The sequence below is a fragment of the Rhinatrema bivittatum genome, chromosome 3 (genome assembly GCF_901001135.1).
Source record: "Rhinatrema bivittatum chromosome 3, aRhiBiv1.1, whole genome shotgun sequence".
In the NCBI taxonomy this organism is placed as follows: domain Eukaryota; kingdom Metazoa; phylum Chordata; class Amphibia; order Gymnophiona; family Rhinatrematidae; genus Rhinatrema; species Rhinatrema bivittatum.
In genome coordinates this window covers 523655152-523677000 of record NC_042617.1, presented here as the reverse complement: position 1 = coordinate 523677000, position 21849 = coordinate 523655152, and the positions used below count along the sequence as shown (strand labels likewise).

Genomic DNA, 21849 nt, shown 5'->3' with positions numbered 1-21849 from the left:
GACCTATGCTGAGCATTGAGGGAAGTCAAAGAAGCATAGGCATCTGTCTCCATCGATGTATAGTGCTGTGTGGGGACAATCCGGCATTGGCCAAGAAACTCGTGGTAAGGAATACTCCTCCTCCAGAATACCTGAGGGTTTGTCACAATCTCTACCAGTCCTGGTATCAGCCACCTATCCTCCTCTCTGTTCCAAAGAGGACATGGTCACTCCTGCCTTTCAGTCTGTGTTGGCATTGGCGATTTATTTAATTTTTTTATTTTTGAGGAGGAGTTGGAGAAACAAGTGCAGTTAGCCATGGAGAAGGCACTGTATGATCTCTGTGTAGAAGCACCAATGGCCTAGAGGATGACAAGCCTTTCCTTGAGATGCTATTCTTCTCTTTACAGGTACTTGTCGGTGCAGCACCAGCATTAGTGTCAGCACAGTGTCTGTCAGCTGTCCCAATAGTCATTCCTGATAGTCATTCCCAATTCCTTGTCAGAGGAAGCTCCCCTGGGGCGTTGGGGTCCAGGCCCCATTGGCCAGCAGTATGGTGACCTGAGTGGCTGGCTGATGGGGCCTGGACCCCACTAGTCATAGTGGTAAGAAATCCATATGTTCCAGGGAATGTGGAGACTTTGATGGTGGTTCAGATGAGGCATCAGAAGGTCTACCCTCAAGACCCCTCTCATCCCCCTGGCAGAAGAAATTCCCCCACCGGAGGACATCTCCTTTGCAAGTTTTGTTTGGTTGATGGCAGAGGCCATCCTATTTAATTTGGAGACTGAGGAAGATACCAAGCACAAAATACTGGATATCTTCCAATATGTGGAGCCTCCAAAGGAGATCATGGCAGTCCCAGTGCACAAGATATTTCAGAAGTTGCTGTTGAGGATGTGTTAGAACCCCCCTCTCAATGGCTCCTGTTAACAGGAAGATGGATGCGGTATACCTCATCCAGAAGACTCGCAGATTCAAGAAATGTCAGCTACCTCACCAATCTGGTGGTCAAATCCACTTTCAAGATAGCCAAGCACTCTGACTCACTCCTCTGTGCCCTGGAGAAGGATATAGGACCATAGACACTCTTGGGAGAAGATATTTCAGGGAGCTATACTCATTGCCTGCATAGCAGCCTACCAGAAATTCATGGGCCAGTACATATGGGATCCCTGAAGCAGGTGCAGGAGGTGGCTGTGCAGCTTCCTCAGAAGCAGCAAGATGCCCCCCCAGTCACCGATGACTAAGGGTATGGAGTATGGAAAGCATGGGATCTGATTGACCTACCTGCTCTGCCATAGAGATTGGGACCCACAGACTCACCTGGCTGTGAACCTCTGATCTCCATCCTGGGGTTCAGGAGCCAACTCGCTGTTGTGCTATGTACCGGAGAGAATCTCTTTGGAGATCTGGTGAAGAATGCGATGGCACAGATTTGTGATCACTGTGCAATATTCCAGTAGCTATCCATGACCAGTCCGGAGCCAACCTCTACATTCAGGAGGTACTAGAGATCCAGACAGAGGAAGTCTGTCTTATGCCCGAGCTGTCCTACCTGCTAATGGCCAGAGTGGTTAAGCCCATTCCATCAGGTCACAGAGTTCTGCGATTGTACTCCAAGTTCTTTTTGATTCCAAAGAAAACCAGGGGTCTGCATCCTATACTAGACCTAAGGACCTTAAATTTCTAAAAAAAAAAAAAAAAAAAGTTCAAGATGAATTCCCTGGACACCTTGACTTGATCCCTTTTCTACAAAAAGGAGACTGGCTATGCTCTCTTCACCCACATTGAGATACTTCTGGTGTCTGGAAAACATCTCAGAATTGTGGTGGGAAACCACCTTCAGTATTGCATTCTGCCATTTTGGGTTCATGTCAACCCCATGAGTCTTTACAAAATGTTTAGCCATGGCACACCACGTGTTTTCCTATTTGGACGATTGGCTGGTCAAGAGCATGTCTCTGACAGGAGCCGAAGAGTCAATATGTGTTTGTAATCTCTGTGATTCATCATCAACTACCCAAAATATCTTAGCTGTCGCCTCAAACGGCCCTGTCTTCTCATCCTCTTAGATTTATCGGCTGCATTCGACACAGTGAACCATCAGTGTCTCATGGACAGGCTAGCGGAGATCGGCATAAAAAATACCGCACTAAACTGGTTCAAGTCCTTCCTTCAAAATAGGCAATACAAAGTCAAGATTAACAGCAAAGAATCCCCCCCTTTCATCTCTTCCCTAGGAGTTCCTCAAGGTTCATCTTTATCCCCGACACTATTCAATATCTGTCTTCTCCCCCTTTGCAATCTACTCTCCGATCTGAAACTTACATATTACCTTTATGCAGACGATGTCCAAATCCTGATACCGATCACCGACTCTCTGCAAAAAAACCCTTCTCCATTGGAATGCTTGTCTCATCCACATCAACAACCTCCTCTCAAAGCTTAATTTGCTACTCAACACCGACAAAACAGAATACATCCTAATCACACAAGATGGCAGCGTACCACTAAATAACGTTCAACAGTCAATGTCCCCTACTTTCTCACCCAAGGTAAGAAACCTCGGGGTAATCATAGACAGCCAAATGACCTTCACAGGCTTCATCAACAACACAGTAAAGGAGTGTTATTTTAAACTCCAAGTTCTAAAACGCCTAAGACCCCTCCTCCATTTCCATGATTTTAGGTCAGTCTTACAAGCCATCATATTTTCCAAAATTGACTATTGTAATTCACTCCTTCATGGCCTGCCTGATATTTCACTCAAACCTCTCCAGCTACTACAGAACGCTACGGCCAGGATCCTCACAAAATCCAACAAGAAGGGACCATATAACTCCAATTTTAAAGAATCTACATTGGCTACCAATTAAGTTTAGAATCCTTCATAAACTATTAACAGTCACTCACAAAGCCATACACAACATTACTCCTCTGAATCTTACAATACCTTTGCAACTCCACACCTCGGTCCGTCCAATTAGACTGGCCCAGAGAGGCACTCTTCAAGCACCCTCCATCAAGACCTCCCTCAGTAAGAGAGCTATATCCGCCTCGGGCCCCAAGCAATGGAACCTGCTCCCTCCTGAACTGAGGCTGGAACGATGTCCAATCACCTTTAAGAAGAGACTTAAGACTTTGTTATTCGAACAAGCCTTCCCATAACTACTCACTTCAGCCTTGGTTCTTATCCGCATCATGAGTACTCTATCCAACTTGAGGCCTTCATAGTCCTCCCCTATTTAATGTCCCTGCTTTCACCCAAGTTATACAGACTCAATTCTCTATACTTGCTTCACCCATTTTATGTTTATCCAGGTTATTTCTACCCTGTTCATTGTAAAACAAGACTTTGTCTCTGTTATTTTTTGCTGGTTGTAATGTAAACCGAAGTGATAATTAATCTTGTTAATTGAACCTCGGTATATAAAAAGTTATAAATAAATAAATAAATTGCAGTTTATTGGAGCACTGCTAGATACAACTCAGACCAAGGCCTTCCTTCTGCAGCAACAGATTGTTCAGAGAAGGGCGACCAAAATGATAAAGGTGATGGAACAGTTCCCCTATGAGGAAAGGCTAAAGAGGTTAGGGCTGTTCAGCTTGGAGAAGAGACTGCTGAGGGGGGATATGATAGAGGTCTTTAAAATCATGAGAGGTCTAGAACGGGTAAATGTGAATCTGTTATTACTCTTTCAGATAATAGAACTAGGGGGCAGTCCATGAAGTTAGCAAGTAGCACATTTAAAACTAATTGGAGAAAATGTTTTCACTCAACACACAATTAAGCTTTGGAATTTGTTGCCAGAGGATGTGGTTAGTGCAGTTAATATAACTGTGTTTAAAAAAGGTTTGGATAAGTTCTTGGAGGAGAAGTCCATTACCTGCTATTAGTTAAACTGACTTGGGGAATAGCCACTGCTATTACTGGCATCCGTAGCATGGAATATACTTAGTTTTTGGATACTTGCCAGGTACTTGTAGCTTGGATTAGCCACTGTTGGAAACAGGATGCTGGGCTTGATTGACCCTTGGTCTGACCCAGTAAGGTAATTTCTTCTATCCACTGCAGCAGAGATTCAGTAGAGTAAGCAGATATGAGCTTGGCTCATGTCGAGGTTGTTGAGCCACATGTCTGCAACAGATCATGCCACTCCCATGGCACGACTACATATGCAAAAAGCCCCGTGAACCTTGAGGTCTCAGTGGCTGCAAGCCACTGAGGCCCTTCGGGAATGCATCTGAGTTACTCTGTTACTCCAGGATTCTCTTTCCTGGTGGCAGGATAATTCTAGTTTGGTTCAGGGGATTGCCTTCCAAATTCTTCGGGTGCATATTGTCCTAACCATGGATGCATCCAACCTGAGTTGGGAAAATGAGTTTTGCACTTGGGGCATTTAGTCTGCCTGGTATTGTCAGTACCAGATAAATTTCCTGGTGCTCCAGGCAATCCGGTACGCATTATAGGCCTGATTTTAAAAAGCATTTTTACACTTAAAATTGGGTTTTACACATTAAATGCACTTTACTTGTGTAAGTGGGTTTTGAAAATTGCTGCAGTATGCCATTGACTTGTCCATAGGATATTCATGTGATTGTGCACTTTACGTGCGTAAATAGCTTTTTAAAACTACTGCGATAGTATATTACATTTACATGTTTAACTCCTTTTAAAATTCCCTGAATGGGTTTTCAGAGAGTGGCTGTCCAACAGAGTTGTCGTAGTCCAGATGGACAACCATGCGGTGATTTTCATCAACAAGCAGGGAGGTACAGGATCCTACTTCCTATGTCTCGAGGCAGTCCAACTGTGGACCCAGGCGCCTTCTCAAGGGATGGTCCTCAGGGTCTCATATCTGGCCAGTCTGGAGAAGAGGGTGATGGACAGCCTGAATCAGTCCTTCAGGCCCCATGAATGGTCCCTGGACCAGGGGATAGTGAATAGAGTTTTATGCCTTTGTGGGATCCTGAAGATGGACCTGTTTGTGGCTCCCTGGAACAGGAAGGTCCTTTTTCTTCTGTTCCATGAACAAGGCACATGGCAAACTAATCTCCAATGCTTTCGCCCTCCACTGGGGCCAGGGACTTCTGTATGCATATCCTCCAGTTCCACTGGTCGCAAAGACATTGTGAAGCTCAAAGAAGACAAGGGAATTATGATTCTCATAGCCCCCACATTGGCCGAGGCAGATTTGGTTTCCACTTCTTCTCCACGAGATGTGTCTCAGGAAACTGATCAGGTTGGGGATTTCCCCAAATCTCATCACTTAGGATCAAGGCAGGTTGCAGCATCCCAACATCCAATCCCTAGCACTCATAGCTTGGATGTTGAGAGGCTGATCTTACAACTCCTTGATCTTTCTGAGGATGTGTCTTGTGTCCTCTTAGCTTACAGAAAGCATTCCATCAGAAAGTTCTTTGGACTGAAGTAAAGGGAGGTTTGCTGCATGGTGTGAGCAAATGGCCTTAGACCCCTTTTCATGCTCAACACAAAAACTGCTTGACTACTCTGTACATCTCTTTGACGCTGGTCTTAAGACCAACTCAGTCAGGGTTCACCTTAGTGCAATTGGTGCATATCATCACTATGTACATATAGAATATAAGCCCATCTTTGTACAGCCTTTAGTTGTATGTTTCATGCAGGGTCTGCTTCACTTGAAGCCTCTCTCAAGACCTCCCACTGTGTCATGGGATTTCAACATGGTCTTGACACAACTGTTGAAAGCTCCCTTTTTAGCCACTGAGCTCCTGAAGTACCTGACCTGGAAGTCATATTTTTGGTGGTGGTCATTTCAGCACATAGGGTCAATGAGCTTCTGGCTGTAGTGACTTATCCACCTTACCTTAAGCTTTTTTTCATGATAGGATGCTCTTGGTGTTTAAGGTGATGTTGGACCTACGTCTTAACTAGTCAATCGTCTTTTTACATCATTTTTTCCAGGTCTCATGCTCACCAAGGTGAACAAACCCTGTGCACAGTTTGGACTGTAAGAGAGCCTTAGCCTTGTATCTGGAGCAAACAGAAGCCCATAGAAAGTCCACCCAGCTTTGTTTCCTTTGATCAGAGCAAGCTGGGGATTCCTGTTGCCAAGCAGATGCTGTCTAATTGGCTAGCAGCTTGCATCTCCTTCTGTTATGCCCAGGTGGGATTGAATATTGTGGGCCATGTCAGGACTGATCGCAGCCACTTGCGATCAGTCCTCATGGAAGAGATCTGCAAGACTGTGATATGGAGTTCCAGCCACTCATTCACATCACAGTACTGATTGGATAGGGATGGCCAATGTGACAGCAGGTTTGGCCTGTCCTCCAGAACATGTTTAAGGTTTAGAACACAACTCTTCCTGTCTAGAGCCTGTTTTTGTTAATGCTGCCCCTCCCCTTTTAGGATTTAAAAAGGCCTGTTACCAACAAAAACACTGTTAATGTTGTGCCTATTGGCACTTGTTTTGTTGTTCCTTTTTTTTTTAGGGGGGGTGCCTGTAGCAAGGGATTCATCCATGTGTGAGGACTGCCATCGTGCTTGTCCTCTGAGAAAGCAGAGTTGCTTATCTGTAACATTTGGTCTCAGAGGATAGCAGGATGTCATTCCTCATGAGACCTGCCTGCCTCCCCATGGAGTTGGATCTCCACTTCGCTTCATGGTTTTATTTTTTTTTTTATGCTATGTAATTAGACTGAAGGGATCTCAAGTGGCATAATGCATGCCTGATCATGCCCAGTGAGGGTCAGTCAGTTCTAGAAATTGACGTGTGTTTTCTGTGCTGGGCTTCATCGGATGATGTCACCCATGTGTACGAGGACTGACATTCTGCTGTCCTCTGAGAACACCATTTATAGGTAAAGAACTCTGCTTTATGGGAGAATTTTAAGTACATTATTTTCTAGTTTCTCAACTCTAATTCTCAAGGGCCAGAAATAGGTGTAGTTTTCAGGGCAACAGAGCTACATCATCCTTGTTCTTAGGCCATAAGTATGCTAACACATTGGAATATTAATTGTGGATATTCTGAAACACCAGATCTGTTTGCGGCCCTTGCCATTGGTTTAGTCCATGTTTTGATCTAGGAATCTTCATTGGGGCAAAAATGGCCCAAATATTTTGATCTGAAAGGATATATGCAGTCATTGATTTCTCATACTTGTGAAGTACAGAGCAGGTGGGGTAGTTGCATTCCTAAAATTAAGACTGAAAATAGATTTTGAGTTTGTTCAAAAAGTAGCCTATTTTGCTAATGTGGTGAAATGAGGGTTGTAAATGCTTTTGTAGTTTGTTCTGCCCTATGACACTTTTCCCCAGAGAGCTCATTTCCTATGTGCTTGCCTGCAGGTGGTGTTTGACCTCTGCTTGTAGTTCAGTCAGAGGTTTTAGATGCTATCTTGATTGAAGATGACTTTGATCGGCATACAAATCCCAATAGTCCTGAGTACATGTAAACACCCTGCAGTGCCACTGGCTTGAAAGCTCGCCTTTAATACTGTGTTCCCTGACTGTTCTGAAATTCTCCAGTCTCACCTGGGAGTGCAGAGGGAGCAGATTTCTGTGCTGAGGCCCTGTTCAGCTCCTATGGACAGCCTTTTCCTACCTCCCCAGGCAACAGTAAGATAGTGAAAAGTGTTTAGCTAGTTTCTACTGTTTATTGCTTTTTTTACCTGTTTCTGTTTGTAGTTTAAATCTTTTATCTGTTAACTGTTCGTACTTTTTCTTAAATTTTATTAGTTTGTTAGCTCTGCCTGTCTTGGACTGATTTACAGTCATGGTATTGTGTGTATTTGGTCTATGGGTATATTTCTAGGAACTGTGACCCTTGGTTGTGAGGAGTCTGTGTCCCTAGAAACCACCAGGGGATAGTTTACAGGCGGGGAGCTTGCCCAGAGGCAAACAGAAACCCAGTTGGTGGGTGGGAGGTTGCCAGTGTAGAAGCATGTGCATAGGTGCAGGTGGGCCTTTGCAGTGCTTGGCAGAACCTTCCAAGTGGCCACAGGGTTAAACTCCGTGGGTATTAAGGGTGGCACTGCAGCATTACATGACAGCTAACATTCTGCAAAACTTGCAAATTTAAGGAAAATATTGCCTTTCTATATAATACAAAAGCTTCTGCATGATATGTAGAATATGGCAAAATGTGGCATGTTCTGCAACTTTAATAAGAAAAAAAGATGTGGGTTACGATCACATGCAGCAAAGCGGATAGATGTCATTTTTCTTCATCAACTGCAGATGTGAATAAAAATGTGCAATGAGAGTGCTCATATTTGTGTGTTTCAGAGGAAAAATGGAACTTGAAACATTAACATGATACACAATTTCTCAATATAAACACATTTTATTTCATTTTTCATTTTCATCCATTTATATAAAACTTCATAAGTTTCCAAGAAGAGGTCTTACACTTTTTTTTTTTTTTTTTTTGTTTGGGGGGGGGGGGGGAGGGATTTCATAGCATCTGATAAACTAACCAGCACTTCTGAGTCGTCTTGTAACTGTGAGCTAATCATGGTTTTCTTTTCTTTTAGGTTGTGCACTATTTGTGACACTTCCAATGAGTTTGTTCAACGTTTTCAAGTGAGTTTCGTTTTCTTTATTTTTGCTAAATAATGTAGGTAAGGCAAGTGTTGGACTGTGTTCACTGTCCTGATTTTGTGCTGTTCAGATTAATTTGTACTTATTTACCACTTGGGAGTCCCAGGTGACTTCCCAATGGTGCTGTACAGTCCTGGAAGCAGTTTCCATCTGGAGAGGAGAGTGAGGTTGGTTGCTTTCTGCACCAGGACAACTCACAGGGTGGACAGAGAGACTGGAATTCTGTGGTACTGTTGGTTACAGCCCTGTCATGAAATATTAAACACATGCTTTACTTGAGCTCTTTCAAGAATTATATTTTATAGAGACTAGGGATATGATTCGGCCGAACCTTTTGGTTCAGCCTTCATTATCGGCCCGCCACGGGAAATTTCTTTTCCCGTGGTTCGGGCTGATTTTTTTTCGGCTGTCCTGAACCGAAAACACCCCCCCCCCCCAAGACTTACTGAAAAGTCCCTGGTGGTCCACCGGGGGTCCCGGGACCAACTCCCGCTCTTGGGACATCAGCTGCCAGTAAACAAAATGGCTCCGGTGGCCCTTTGCCCTTACCATGTGACAGGGGCTATTGGTGCCCAGGCTGGTGAAGCGGGAGAAGGAATGCTAAAAGAGAAAATGAAGGGACAACATGAGCCAAAGCGGAAGAAGGAATGCTGGAGGAGAGAGTGAAGGGTTGTGAGCCAAAGCGGGAGAAGACATGCTGAAAGAGAAAATAAAGGGACATTTGTGAGTCAATGTCCCTGTCAGCGTGGGCCCGTACGGGAGATCGGCACCCATGGACGTGGCCAGGGCAGGTGAGTGGGGGCTGGGGGAATGTTTTGCCCGTGAAATTTCACGGGAAAACTTTACCGCCTACCCTCTAACGCAGGGGTAAAGGTAGGCGGTAATTTAGCAGGTTAAAGACGCGGCTAAACTGCAGGTTAAAAAGGCGATAGTCGGGGCGCACGTTACTGTATGGGAGGGAATAGCTAATCGGAGCGTTTACATATATACATGCCGCGGGCGGAAAGGGTTATCCGTTTATTTAAAGAAGCGGTAAGGATGGGTTAAAAGGGATAGTGAATCGCGGGTTGGACTTACGCGGCCAAATTGTGGATACAAAGCGGGTTAGAAACGGGGTAATCGCGGCCGCGCTTTACTGTATCGGCCTGTTAGGGAATAGCCACTGCCATTAATTGCATCAGTAGCATGAGATCTTCTTAGTGTTTGAATAATTGCCAGGTTCTTGTGGCCTGGTTTGGCCTCTTGGAAACAGGATGCTGGGCTGGATGGACCCTTGGTCTGACCCTGCATGGCAATTTCTTATGTTCTTATGTATTTCCTATTTCGTCGCAAACGAATGCACATCCCTAATAGAGATCCTGTTGGACCTATTAGTAAAAATTTGTAACGTATCATTAAAATCATCCATTGTACCTGAAGACTGGAGGATAGCAAATGTAACCCCAATATTTAAAAAGGGCTCCAGGGGCGATCCGGGAAACTACAGACCGGTTAGCCTGACTTCAGTGCCAGCAAAAATAGTGGAAAGTGTTCTAAACATCAAAATCACAGAACATATAGAAAGACATGGTTTAATGGAACAAAGTCAGCATGGCTTTACCCAGGGCAAGTCTTGCCTCACAAATCTGCTTCACTTTTTTGAAGGAGTTAATAAACATGTGGATAAAGGTGAACCGGTAGATATAGTATACTTGGATTTTCAGAAGGCGTTTGACAAAGTTCCTCATGAGAGGCTTCTAGGAAAAGTAAAAAGTCATGGGATAGGTGGCGATGTCCTTTCGTGGATTGCAAACTGGCTAAAAGACAGGAAACAGAGAGTAGGATTAAATGGGCAATTTTCTCAGTGGAAGGGAGTGGACAGCCTCAGGGATCTGTATTGGGACCCTTACTGTTCAATATATTTATAAATGATCTGGAAAGAAATAAGAGTGAGATAATCAAATTTGCAGATGACACAAAATTGTTCAGAGTAGTTAAATCACAAGCAGATTGTGATAAATTGCAGGAAGACCTTGTGAGACTGGAAAATTGGGCATCCAAATGGCAGATGAAATTTAATGTGGATAAGTGCAAGGTGATGCATATAGGGAAAAATAACCCATGCTATAATTACACAATGTTGGGTTCCATATTAGGTGCTACAACCCAAGAAAGAGATCTAGGTGTCATAGTGGATAACACACTGAAATCGTCGGTGCCGTGTGCTGCGGCAGTCCAAAAAGCAAACAGAATGTTGGGAATTATTAGAAAAGGAATGGTGAATAAAACGGAAAATGTCATAATGCCTCTGTAGCGCTCCATGGTGAGACCGCACCTTGAATACTGTGTACAATTCTGGTCACCGCATCTCAAAAAAGATATAATTGCGATGGAGAAGGTACAGAGAAGGGCTACCAAAATGATATGGGGAATGGAACAACTCCCCTATGAGGAAAGACTAAAGAGGTTAGAACTTTTCAGCTTGGAGAAGAGACGACTGAGGGGGGGATATGATAGAGGTGTTTAAAATCATGAGAGGTCTAGAACGGGTAGATGTGAATCGGTTATTTACTCTTTCGGATAGTAGAAAGACTAGGGGGCACTCCATGAAGTTAGCATGGGGCACATTTAAAACTAATCGGAGAAAGTTCTTTTTTACTCAACGCACAATTAAACTCTGGAATTTGTTGCCAGAGAATGTGGTTAGTGCAGTTAGTATAGCTGTGTTTAAAAAAGGATTGGGTAAGTTCTAACTGCACTAACCACATCCTCTGGCAACAAATTCCAGACCTTTATTGTGCGTTGAGTGAAAAAGAATTTTCTCCGATTAGTCTTAAATGTGTTACTCACTGACTTCATGGATTGCCCCCTAGTCCTTCTATTATTCGAAAGTGTAAATAAGCGATTCACATCTACTCGTTCAAGACCTCTCATGATCTTAAAGACGTCTATCAAATCCCCCCTCAGCCGTCTCTTCTCCAAGCTGAACAGCCCTAAACTCATATCTCCCTTTTAATAAAATATCTACATTGGTTCCATATTGAGTCACGAGTGAAGTTTAAGATCATAAGAACACAAGACTTGCAACAATGGGTCAGACCAAAGGTCCATCAAGCCCAGTATCCTGTTCCCAACAGTGGTCAAGCCAGGTCACAAGTACTTGGCAGGATCCCAAGGGGTAGATAGATTCCACGTTGCTTATCCCAAGAATAAGCAGTGGATTTCTGCAACTCTATCTTAATAATGGTTAATGGACTTTTCCTCCAAGAACTTGCCAAACCTTTTTTTAAACACAGCTATACTAACTTAGCGTTCACCACATCCTCTGGCAATGAATTCCAGAGCTTAATTATGTGTTGAGTAAAAAAATATTTTCTCTTTTTTGTTTTAAGTGTATTACCTAGAAACTTCATTGTCTGTTCCCTGGTCTTTGTATTTTTTGAAAGAGTAAACAATTGATTAAGGTTTATTATACCATACCACTCATTATTTTATAGACCTCTATCATATCTCCCCTACTTGCAGAACAAATTGATAACTATATATCTGGTCATCTGTTACGTTCAGGACAGAAAGAGCTTTTTATGGTGCCAGCGATTGTGGAGGCAAGGTTAGAAAAAACTCAGGACTTTCTGCCTGTTATGGAATAGTCTTCCTGGTACAGTATGAATACAGAAAACGTGTGTGCAATGTAGGAAACAAAGGTATGGCTTTTCTGATAGGCCTACCCTACCTGTTTGATGCCTGAGAGACGAGAAATTATAAAGAGCTTTTATTAAGAGAGGTCAGTTGTGGGTTTTTTTTAAAATATACTGTGAGGATAAAGGAGGGACAATTCAGTCAAGAAGAGAATGGAGTAGCAGGCTAGATGTTGATATGGAGAGGAAGTTTAGCAGCTGGGCTTTTGGAGAAAGATTAGAGAGAGTTGGAGATTGGTGTAGTTAATTTACTTGGGATTACTGGTTTTATTAAGCCTAAATTTTAAATGTTTGTGATTTTCATGTATTTGGTGTTGTGAAATGATATTTTATATATTGGCTTGTAAATCACCTTGAGTTCATAGATAAAGCAATTCAGAAATTCTCAAACTCATCTGACAGACTCAAATCCTGTATTTATACCCTGACGCTTAGCTAGTCTGTCTTTAACAGTTTGAAACTGGTCATTTTGGGGGAAAAAGTGGAATTGGATTCAGCCAACGCTGGGCCTCAATTTTTACGGTCTAGAGTATTGATATGCAGACATTAGGGATAAAATACAGGACTGCTTCTCTAGTCAAGTCCAAAAGCAAAGCACATTCAAGCAGCATTGTCTGAATTATCGTGAAGGCTGCTCACCTTATAAAAACATTGCTAACAATTTTGTAATGGGTTCAACAGTTGCCTGGTTTGGATTGTAAATATTACTACTCTTAACGTAAGGCTTGGGGTAACCTGCATGGTGCAGCAATTACTAACATAAGAAACTTCCTGGGCAGACTGGCTGGACCATCTTTTTCTGCAGTCATTCCTATGTTGCTATGTTTAAGGCAGGAGAGTGCAGTCTATTCCTGACGTCATTAACATGGTGGCAGGGTAGGCATTCTGGTACAGGATTAGATCTGGGGGTAGTTCAAGGCCCCAACTTCCATCAACCTGGGTCCTGGTGGCTTCTCTCTTATGGTGTCCCAGGGCTGGGATTGGTCAGAGATGAAACGCTAAGGGGAGGTGGGAGGAGGGAATTGTTTAAACTTGTGGGGGCTTAACTGTCCTTAACTTTTTTTTTTTTTTTCCCCTGGGACTTTGCGGTGTCCTCCCTCCCTCCCCTTTTTATGCTGTGTTTTATTTGGCGAATGTTTTATTTTGTCAGGGTGAACCTGAGCCTACGTTTTTTGTTACATTGTAATATGGATGCCTTGTTATGGGGGAACGACATGGTGGGCATGTGTAGCTGGGATTGATTTGCGAGGTCAGCAACCCTCATGATGATGCCCTCTGCTGGGGCGTGGCAGAGCGGTATCAATAGGTGGTATTGACCATGTAAAAAGTGGTTCGGGTATTGGTGGGTGGAGATGTCACACCATTGGGGTGTAGTGGCGAGACGTCTTGAGGCCACTTGTGGGGAGGGGGGTCAGGTTTTTGTTTTTTTTTTGCAACATTTTGTTTGAGTTGTGTTTGGCTCAGGTTTCATGTTTCTATGCAATAAACTGCTGCCTTGTTAATAGGATGTTTGAATCTGTGAGTTGCCCTCAGTGCATTGCTGGCTTTCTACGTGATGCTAATTTAGAGCACCTTTTTATATTGCGTGTTGGGCGCACTGCCTGTTACTATAGCAGAATATTTCCACATGCATTCGCTGAGAAGACTGAAATGTGTAATTTTGTAAGTCAAAGGTCTCTTATTAGAGAGATCTTAACTGAAATGTTTGGAGGCTGAACTAAAAACAATTAGTTTCAGAATACTGTGGTTTGCACAACTTCAAAATTATGGCTGCGATGACCCTAACGATACATTCTTGTTGGGTTTTTTTTGTTTGTTTTTTTTTTAACACAGTTTCATGGATTGCAATTTCTCATTACTTTAAAGTCCTATTTTAGATCTGCCCTACCATAAATATTATTTTAAAGGAAGCGACTGCAAGCTGATTGATAAAGGCCCTCATTTCTGTCCTTCGGAGTTGTACTCATTATGCTCATTGCACTATTGGATCGGGCATTCCACAGACCCATCTCTTTGGAGCACCCACCACCTGCTCTTTCCTCTCTGCCTTCTCACTCCCTGCTTGAGCTGATCCAGGACTTGGCTCCTCTTGCCTGGTTCAGCTGTGAGGATGTCCCAGTAGTGAATGACTTTGTTGTTGACTGTGTAGTACTGAACACTTGAAGCTCCAAGAACTCTTTACAAACAGCTTAGAGCAACTCTGCTTTTCTAAGCACTGCAAGAAAATCTTGAAACAAAAATCCGTATTAAAGGCCTGCAATTTTTTTTTTTTTTTACACAAAAGTAGATGAAAGCTGATGGCTAAACTCTAACAAGTATTCCTTTTGAGAAGAGTGTAACTGGAATGTATCTCTGAAATATTTTGGGGGAGGGGGAGATTTTTTTCCACCACCTTGAGTCTTTTTAGTTTGCATATTCTCAAAGGCTGGAAAAGTTACTCATGGCTTTAATACTTAATCTCTCAACTCCTCATTAACGCTGTTGTGGCTTTTCCTTGCAGAGGATATAGAAATAACACCTTGAAGCATACCTCTTTATATGAATCCATGTTGCCATTTGCCTCACCGGTACTTCTCTGTACCTTCTCTACTATCTGGATCTTCGCATCTCCCTCCAGTATCCTGGAGGTTTATCCCAGACTTTTCTACTTCATGGTTGGAACAGCCTTTGCTAATATTACGGTAAGCTGGTGCTTTTTATTCATAAAACCACTAAGAGTAGAGGTGTAAGTATAAGTTGCATGCGTTTCCTGTCTTAAGCAATCCTGTAAGTGCTTGCCTCCTTTGCCAGTGAATATTTGGATGCTAGTGTTGCACAGACGTGTTAACTTGGTTCACCTAAAGTGGACCTCAAATTCTCCTTCAGGGCCCCCACTAGCAAGGAAATATGCTCTAGACCTTTCCAAGGAGAGAACTGGTTTTGGCCTGGCAGTTTTCCTCTTACTCCTTTTTTGAGCTTCCAGTTTAGTTGGAATCGGTTTCTGTTGGGCTATAGTACTATGAGCCTTCATTCACAACTACCCGTGGTTTTTTTTTTTTCACCCTATTTTATATCCACCTCCTAATTTGCCCTAGCTGTCACAGTGATGGGTTTTCTCTAAGGGCCACAAACTCTGGTGCCCTTCAGAATCCAGCTGATATGTCGTTTCCAAAATCTGGCCACTATGTGTCACATTGATTGATGGAGAACTCTGCCCCAGCTGACACGAGGATGAAACTCAGATCTTCCTCATTGCAAGCATGTGGCACTTTCTACTGAGCCAGCCTACAGAAAATTACTTTTTAAAAAGATTGTTTCATAAATTTGGAGTATGTGACAGAATCTTTGTCACCTCAGTAGCATCTTAACTCCTTGGGTAGGTCATATCAGGGGGCCCAAAGTCAGATATGGCAACTCTTTTATATATTTGACCTTTTTATTAATAATTGCCATTTAATTAAGAATGCTGTTATAATATCAGTGTCTCTTATTTCTGATTCATATTCCCTTTTTTTTTCAACTTAGAACAAGAATAAGGCACCTATTTTAATATAACCCACATGGTTTTGATACACAGCAGGGCTTGCTTTCACAGATCCTAGTGGATAATGGGCTTTCTACTTGGCATATTAGTAGAGACTGACAGAACAGTGAAATTATTTGACTTTATTTTGATTTATATTCCACTTTTCAGGCACTTCAAAGATTACATTTGTATACTACAAGTATTTCCCTGTTCCAGAGGGCTCATAATCTAAATTTGTACCTGAGGCACTGGAGGGTTGAAGTGACTTGCCTAAGGTCACAAGGAGGAACAGAGATTTGAACCCTGGCTTCCTGGTTTGCAGGCCGCCACTCTAACCATTAGGCGACTACTCCTGATTGGCTACCATTCAGTTTATAAACTATCATTTCCATTCGGGCCGATACAGTAAATTCGTGGGAGAGCGGGCCACTCTCCAGTGCGCGCGATACAGTAATTTAATTTATTTAAATTAGGGCCGGCGGTAAAAAGAGGTGCTAGGGACGCTAGCGCGTCCCTAGCGCCTCTTTTCGGACAGGAGTGGCGGCTGTCAGCGGGTTTGACAGCCGACAATCAATTTTGCCAGCGTCTGTTCTCGAGCCCACTGACAGCCACGGGTTCGGAATCCGGATGCCAGCAAAATTGAGCATCCGGTTTTCAAGCCACAGGCCTATTTCAAATTTGTTTTTTCTTGATCTTTTTTTTACTTTTTTTTAACTTTCGGGACCTCCGACTTAATATCACCATGATATTAAGTCAGAGAGTGCACAGAAAAGCAGTTTTTACTGCTTTTCTGTGCACTTCCCCGGCGCCGGCAGAAATTAACGCCTACCTTTGGGTAGGCGCTAATTTCTTAAAGTAAAATGTGCGGCTTGGCTGCACATTTTACTTACTGAATCGCGCGGGAATACCTAATAGGGCCATCAACATGCATTTGCATGTTGCGGGCGCTATTAGGTTCGGGGGGGGGGGGGTTGGACGCGCGTTTTTGAGGCGCTATTACCCCTTACTGAATAAGGGGTAAAGCTAGCGCGTCAAACACGCGTCCAATCGCGGGTTAACAGTGTGCTCCTTTCAGTTTCTTTCTAACAATTTTTCTCATTTTATCAAAGTTTCCCTTTTAAAAGTTTAGCACGAGAGCCGTGGATTTGCACACTGTTCCTCTTCCAGTCATTAATTCAAATTTGATCATATTATGATCACTATTGCCAAGCGGCCCCACCACCGTTACCTCTCTCACCAAATCCTGGTGCTCCACTGAGAATTGTTTATTTAAAAGCTCTTCTATACCGTCGTTAAGTTAGATAACCATCACAACGGTTTACAGCAAGGCACGATAATGAATAAAGTAAGTGGTATAGATTTCAATTAATCATGTGCCATCATAGTGCGGTAACAATTCACTTCAGTAAACTATGTGTGACATTAAGTTTGTCTGTAGGGAGCATATTAGACGGAAAGAATTTAACTTAATATGCACAAGGGATTTCTACCCATAAAGATTCAATTTTGCATTTAGTCTCATGCAGGATGTTTATCCTGTTGGACTCTGCCATCCCGGACATAAAGTGCCACACCGCCTCCCGGGTGTTCCTGTCTGTCATTGTGATATAATTTGTACCCCGGTATAGCACTGTCCCATTGGTTGTCCTCCTTCCACCATGTCTCTGAGATGCCAGTTAAGTCTGTGTCATCATTCACTGTTAGATACCACACTCCAATGCACTTCAATTCTTACCTATTATAGAGGGATTCCACAATTAGACCAACTATTTAAGCCAGCAAATCACCTCATACAACAATATTTTCTTCGAATAGAAACTTTCAAAAAATAAATTCAATCTCCCCACAGGGTATCTTGTAGGAATTATTTTCAGTACATCTTTTTTGAAATATATCTTGAAAAAGAAAAACAAATTTTAGCTGTAGAGGAACGTATGCCGGCATACGTTTTAAATATATCCACTAGTCGGAAGGATTGAACATCTATGTTGTTCACAAGTTAACTCTTGAAAGTAAAAAATTTGAACATGGCAGTTTTTTAATTCACGTACACATATATAAAAAAAATTTTCACATAAAAAAATACACATTGGCTGGTGGAGGTTGGTTCATGATTACAACATAAGAGATATCACCCGGTTGGGGATAAAAGCTTGGTATGAAACTTTCCTCTACAGCTAAAAAATTTTTTTCTTTTTCAAGATAAATTTCAAAAAATAATTCCTACAAGATACCCCGTGGGGAGATTGAATTTATTTTTTGAAAGTTTCTATTCGAAGAAAATACTGTATGAGGTGATTTGCTGGCGTAAATAATTATTCACTGTTATACATTCTAATTCTCCCATCTTACTTCTTAGACTTCTGGCATTAGCATACAAACATTTCAAAGTTTGTTTTTTGTTTGTATTTTCATTCTGCTTTTTAATTGATAGGGATAAGTTAGAATTTTTTAGCTCAGGTGAGTTTTTAGTTACAGGCACTTGGACTACTTTTCTTATTATTGGAACCTCACTGTCGGGATGCCCTAATTCTAATGCATCATTAGTATCCTTTGAAGATACCTGTCTCCAAACCATGTGTTGCTGAGCGACTGTCTGCTTTCCCCTTTGTTCTAGTTTAAAAGCTGCTCTATCTCCTTTTTAAAGGTTAGAGCCAGCAGTCTGGTTCCACCCTGGTTAAGGTGGAGCCCATCCCTTCTGAAGAGACTCCCCCCTTCCCCAAAAGGTTCCCCAGTTCATAACAAAACTGAATCCCTCTTCCTTGCACCATCGTCTCATCCACGCATTGAGACTCCGGAGCTCTGCCTGCCTCTGGTGACCTGCGCGTGGAACAGGGAGCATATCAGAGAATGCTACCCTGGAGGTTCTGGATTTTAGTTTTCTATCTAAGAGCCTAAATTTGGCTTCCAGAACCTCCCTCCCACATTTTTCTATGTCGTTGGTGCCCACATGTACCACGACAGCCGGCTCCTCCCCAGCACTGTCTAAAATCCTATCTAGGTGACGCGTGAGGTCCGCCAGCTTCGTACCAGGTAGGCATGTTACCAGGCGGTCCTCACGCCCACCAGCCACCCAGCTGTCTATATTCCTAATAATCGAATCACCAACTATGACGGCCGACCTAACTCTTCCCTCCTGGGCAGTAGGCCTTGGGGTACAAAAGGACAGTGCATCACCTGCTACAGGATTCTTTCCAGCTACACCAGGTTGATGCTCTCCAATCATGAGAACTTCTTCCTCCAAGGCAGCACCAGGGCTGCCAGTCTGAAGTTGGGACTTGGCTACTATGTCCCCGAAGGTCTCATCTATATATCTTTCTGTCTGCCTCAGCTCTTCCAGGTCTGCCACTCTAGCCTCCAGAGATCGGACTCGTTCTCTGAGAGATAGGAGCTCTTTGCATCGCATGCACATGTACAAATTCTCACCGGTGGGTAAAAAATCATACATGTGACACTTGATGCAAAAGACTGGGAAGCTCCCCTCTTGCTGCTGGACTGCTGCCTTCATCTCAGTTTTGATCAGTTCCTAGTTAAGTTTTAGGTTGCTATGGGAGTAGGAATGTGTCTAGCGTCCTTTAAATGTATTAGTGAATTCACTATATGTCTGGTAGTGGCCTACCGGGGTCTGATCAAACTCTCAATAAAGTTTTTGTTGTGTTTTTTTGGGTTTTTTTTGTGAAAGTGGCACCTGCCTATAAATTAAAGGATGAGCTAGGGGTGGGAGGGTTGGGAAATACAAACAGTCTAACTTCAGTTAGTCAGCCAGAGTGACTCACTGCTCTCTTGATTTAACAAATGTTGGTACCTATTCAAACCAAATCACACTACCTCAACACCTTTCCAAGATGAGTAACTGAGCTGAACTTTTCAACCTTTTTACTTAGGTATACACTGCTCCTAGCTTATTTCTAGCTTCTGGCTACTTTTTGGGTTGGTTTTTTTTTTTGGTTTTTTTTTAAATCAAACTCTCAGTTCTGCTTACTAGCTGCCTTACAGACTTTTAAAAATAAACACACTACCTACTGCTTACTAGCTGCCTTATTTACTGTCTATTTAAAAATACAAACAGTCTAACTTGTTTATTCACTGCCTTACTGACTATTAAAAACACAAACACACTAAATAATATTCCCAAATAGTTAACTTTGCCCCAATACTTTTAAAAAAGACAATGTCCCAGGCAAAAACTTACTGATACCTTTCAGCCACCAGCAAGGATAAGGGGGATATTCTCAATTACATATATTGCTTCTTGGATAGGTCTGATGGGGTTGGGATGGGTGATGGGTGGTACGATGACTTCATTCTTCATGGAGGTGGCTACACAAGTGGGAAATGGATCCGTTATAGAGGGGATGTGGGGGGGGGGGGGGGGTAGGGAGTTTTGGAGGGGGGGTAATGAAATTGTGTTATAACTAGTGGATTGGGTCTTTTTATAATTTGATGGGGAGGTATGTTAACTTTTTGGGTCAGGTTTACCAGAAGGAGGGGCTTGATATCCTTGTGAATAATCTCCATAATTTCTAAGGAGCTAAATATTCCTGCTAAGAGGAAGCTGCTATTTCAAGAGGTACTGGGTTTGCATGCCAATGTATTTTTTGTCAGGAGACAAACTTAGACACATGAAACAACTTTTATGGGACCGAGCCTATCCTCAGCAATATTTAGCCTCCGCCTTAGCTAAAAAGAAATGGAGTTGGCATACTATTTGCATGCTCTTTAGTGGAAGATGTGAAGAACGTTTGACATAATGCAGAGGGTAGATCTATAGCTCTCAAAGTCCTTTCTTTATATGGCCCAAATGTTGAACAGGGCCCTTTCTTTACACACATCTGATTGGAGGCATGGGCTGAGGGCCAGGTAATAGTCGGGGGTGACTTTAACCTAACTAGATACCCATATTTGGATAATACTGGTTCTGGAGGGGGAGGGAATAGACCTCAACGGCAGGCATTAAAGAATTTGATCTTGAGGGGACTATTGGATATTTGGCGGCTGAGGAACCCAACTTGGCGTAACTATACATATTTTTCATACGTGCATCAGTCCTGCTCTGATCTTAATCGATAAGTCTTTAGTTGACCTCACTGTTGAGTCTGATTTGGGATCCATAACTTGGTCCAGTCATGTCCTGGTGTGGCTGGAAGTAAGGTTACATAGCAGAGGCCCTGGCCACCGATTTTGGTGTTTCAGTTATAGCTTATGAGACGATAAAGCTTTTGTAGATTCTTTAATTGGTGACATTAAGGACTACCTGGATATTAATAGTACTGGGGAGGCTTCACCAAGCATGATTTGGGATTGCTTAAAAGTGGTAGCTTATTTCTAGAGCTTCTTTCCTTAAAGAAAGGCGTGCCAAGCAGTTACATATTATGCATTGTATTGCCAATCTGGCCTAATTCCCTGGAAGGCTAGTGGAATTAGTCTGCAAGGACGGAACTTCAGGCATTAGATATGGCACAGATAGCATTCCAATTAGATATGTTGAAAGAACGAAAATTTGAATTTGGCGATAAAAGCTGGGAGGTTATTCGCCAGGAAATTGTGCAGCTTTCTCCTTCAATCTTATTACTAAAATTAAGTACTCTACAGGGGCATTTTTATATGAATCAGGGAACATTAGTAATCGCTTCATTAGCTTTTATGAGGAGCTCTATACATCTGATTGTACTATGGGAGAACAGGATATAAAGTATTCAAAAAAAGAGCTGATTATTTTCCATTCAATTAAACCAAAAACCACCAAGGAAAAGAAAAAAGGAAAATATCACTTGACCGTGCTCATGAAAAACATTTTTTTATATAAAATTTTTTATAGTGTAAAAATGACTGTATCGGCAAGCCTGGCGACAAACACCCTTGAATCATTCAACAGGGGTTGTCCGGACTTCTCATCATTTAGTCAACCTTTATCACAGTGATTTTTACTGTGTTTTTTTTAAGTGTTTTTCAATAGTATTAATATGTCCAGAGCAATTATTTCCTATATCCAAAGGACAAGAACAATAAATCAACTCGACACCCGGCTGATGTTTCGCTACTGCTTCATCAGGAGCGTGATATTTACTTAAAGTATCTCCCGTCAATATTTATTT

General features: G+C 42.5%; 1 protein-coding gene across 1 annotated transcript in view; it reads left to right on the top strand.

Annotated features, from left to right (window-relative positions):
* Positions 1-21849, top strand: part of SELENOI (selenoprotein I) — a 161542-nt gene that overhangs the window by 107226 nt on the left and 32467 nt on the right. Inside the window, exons 7-8 of the mRNA XM_029596256.1 lie at positions 8506-8554; positions 14750-14930. Coding sequence (XP_029452116.1) covers positions 8506-8554; positions 14750-14930 — 230 coding nt within the window. The remainder of the gene's footprint in view (positions 1-8505; positions 8555-14749; positions 14931-21849) is intronic.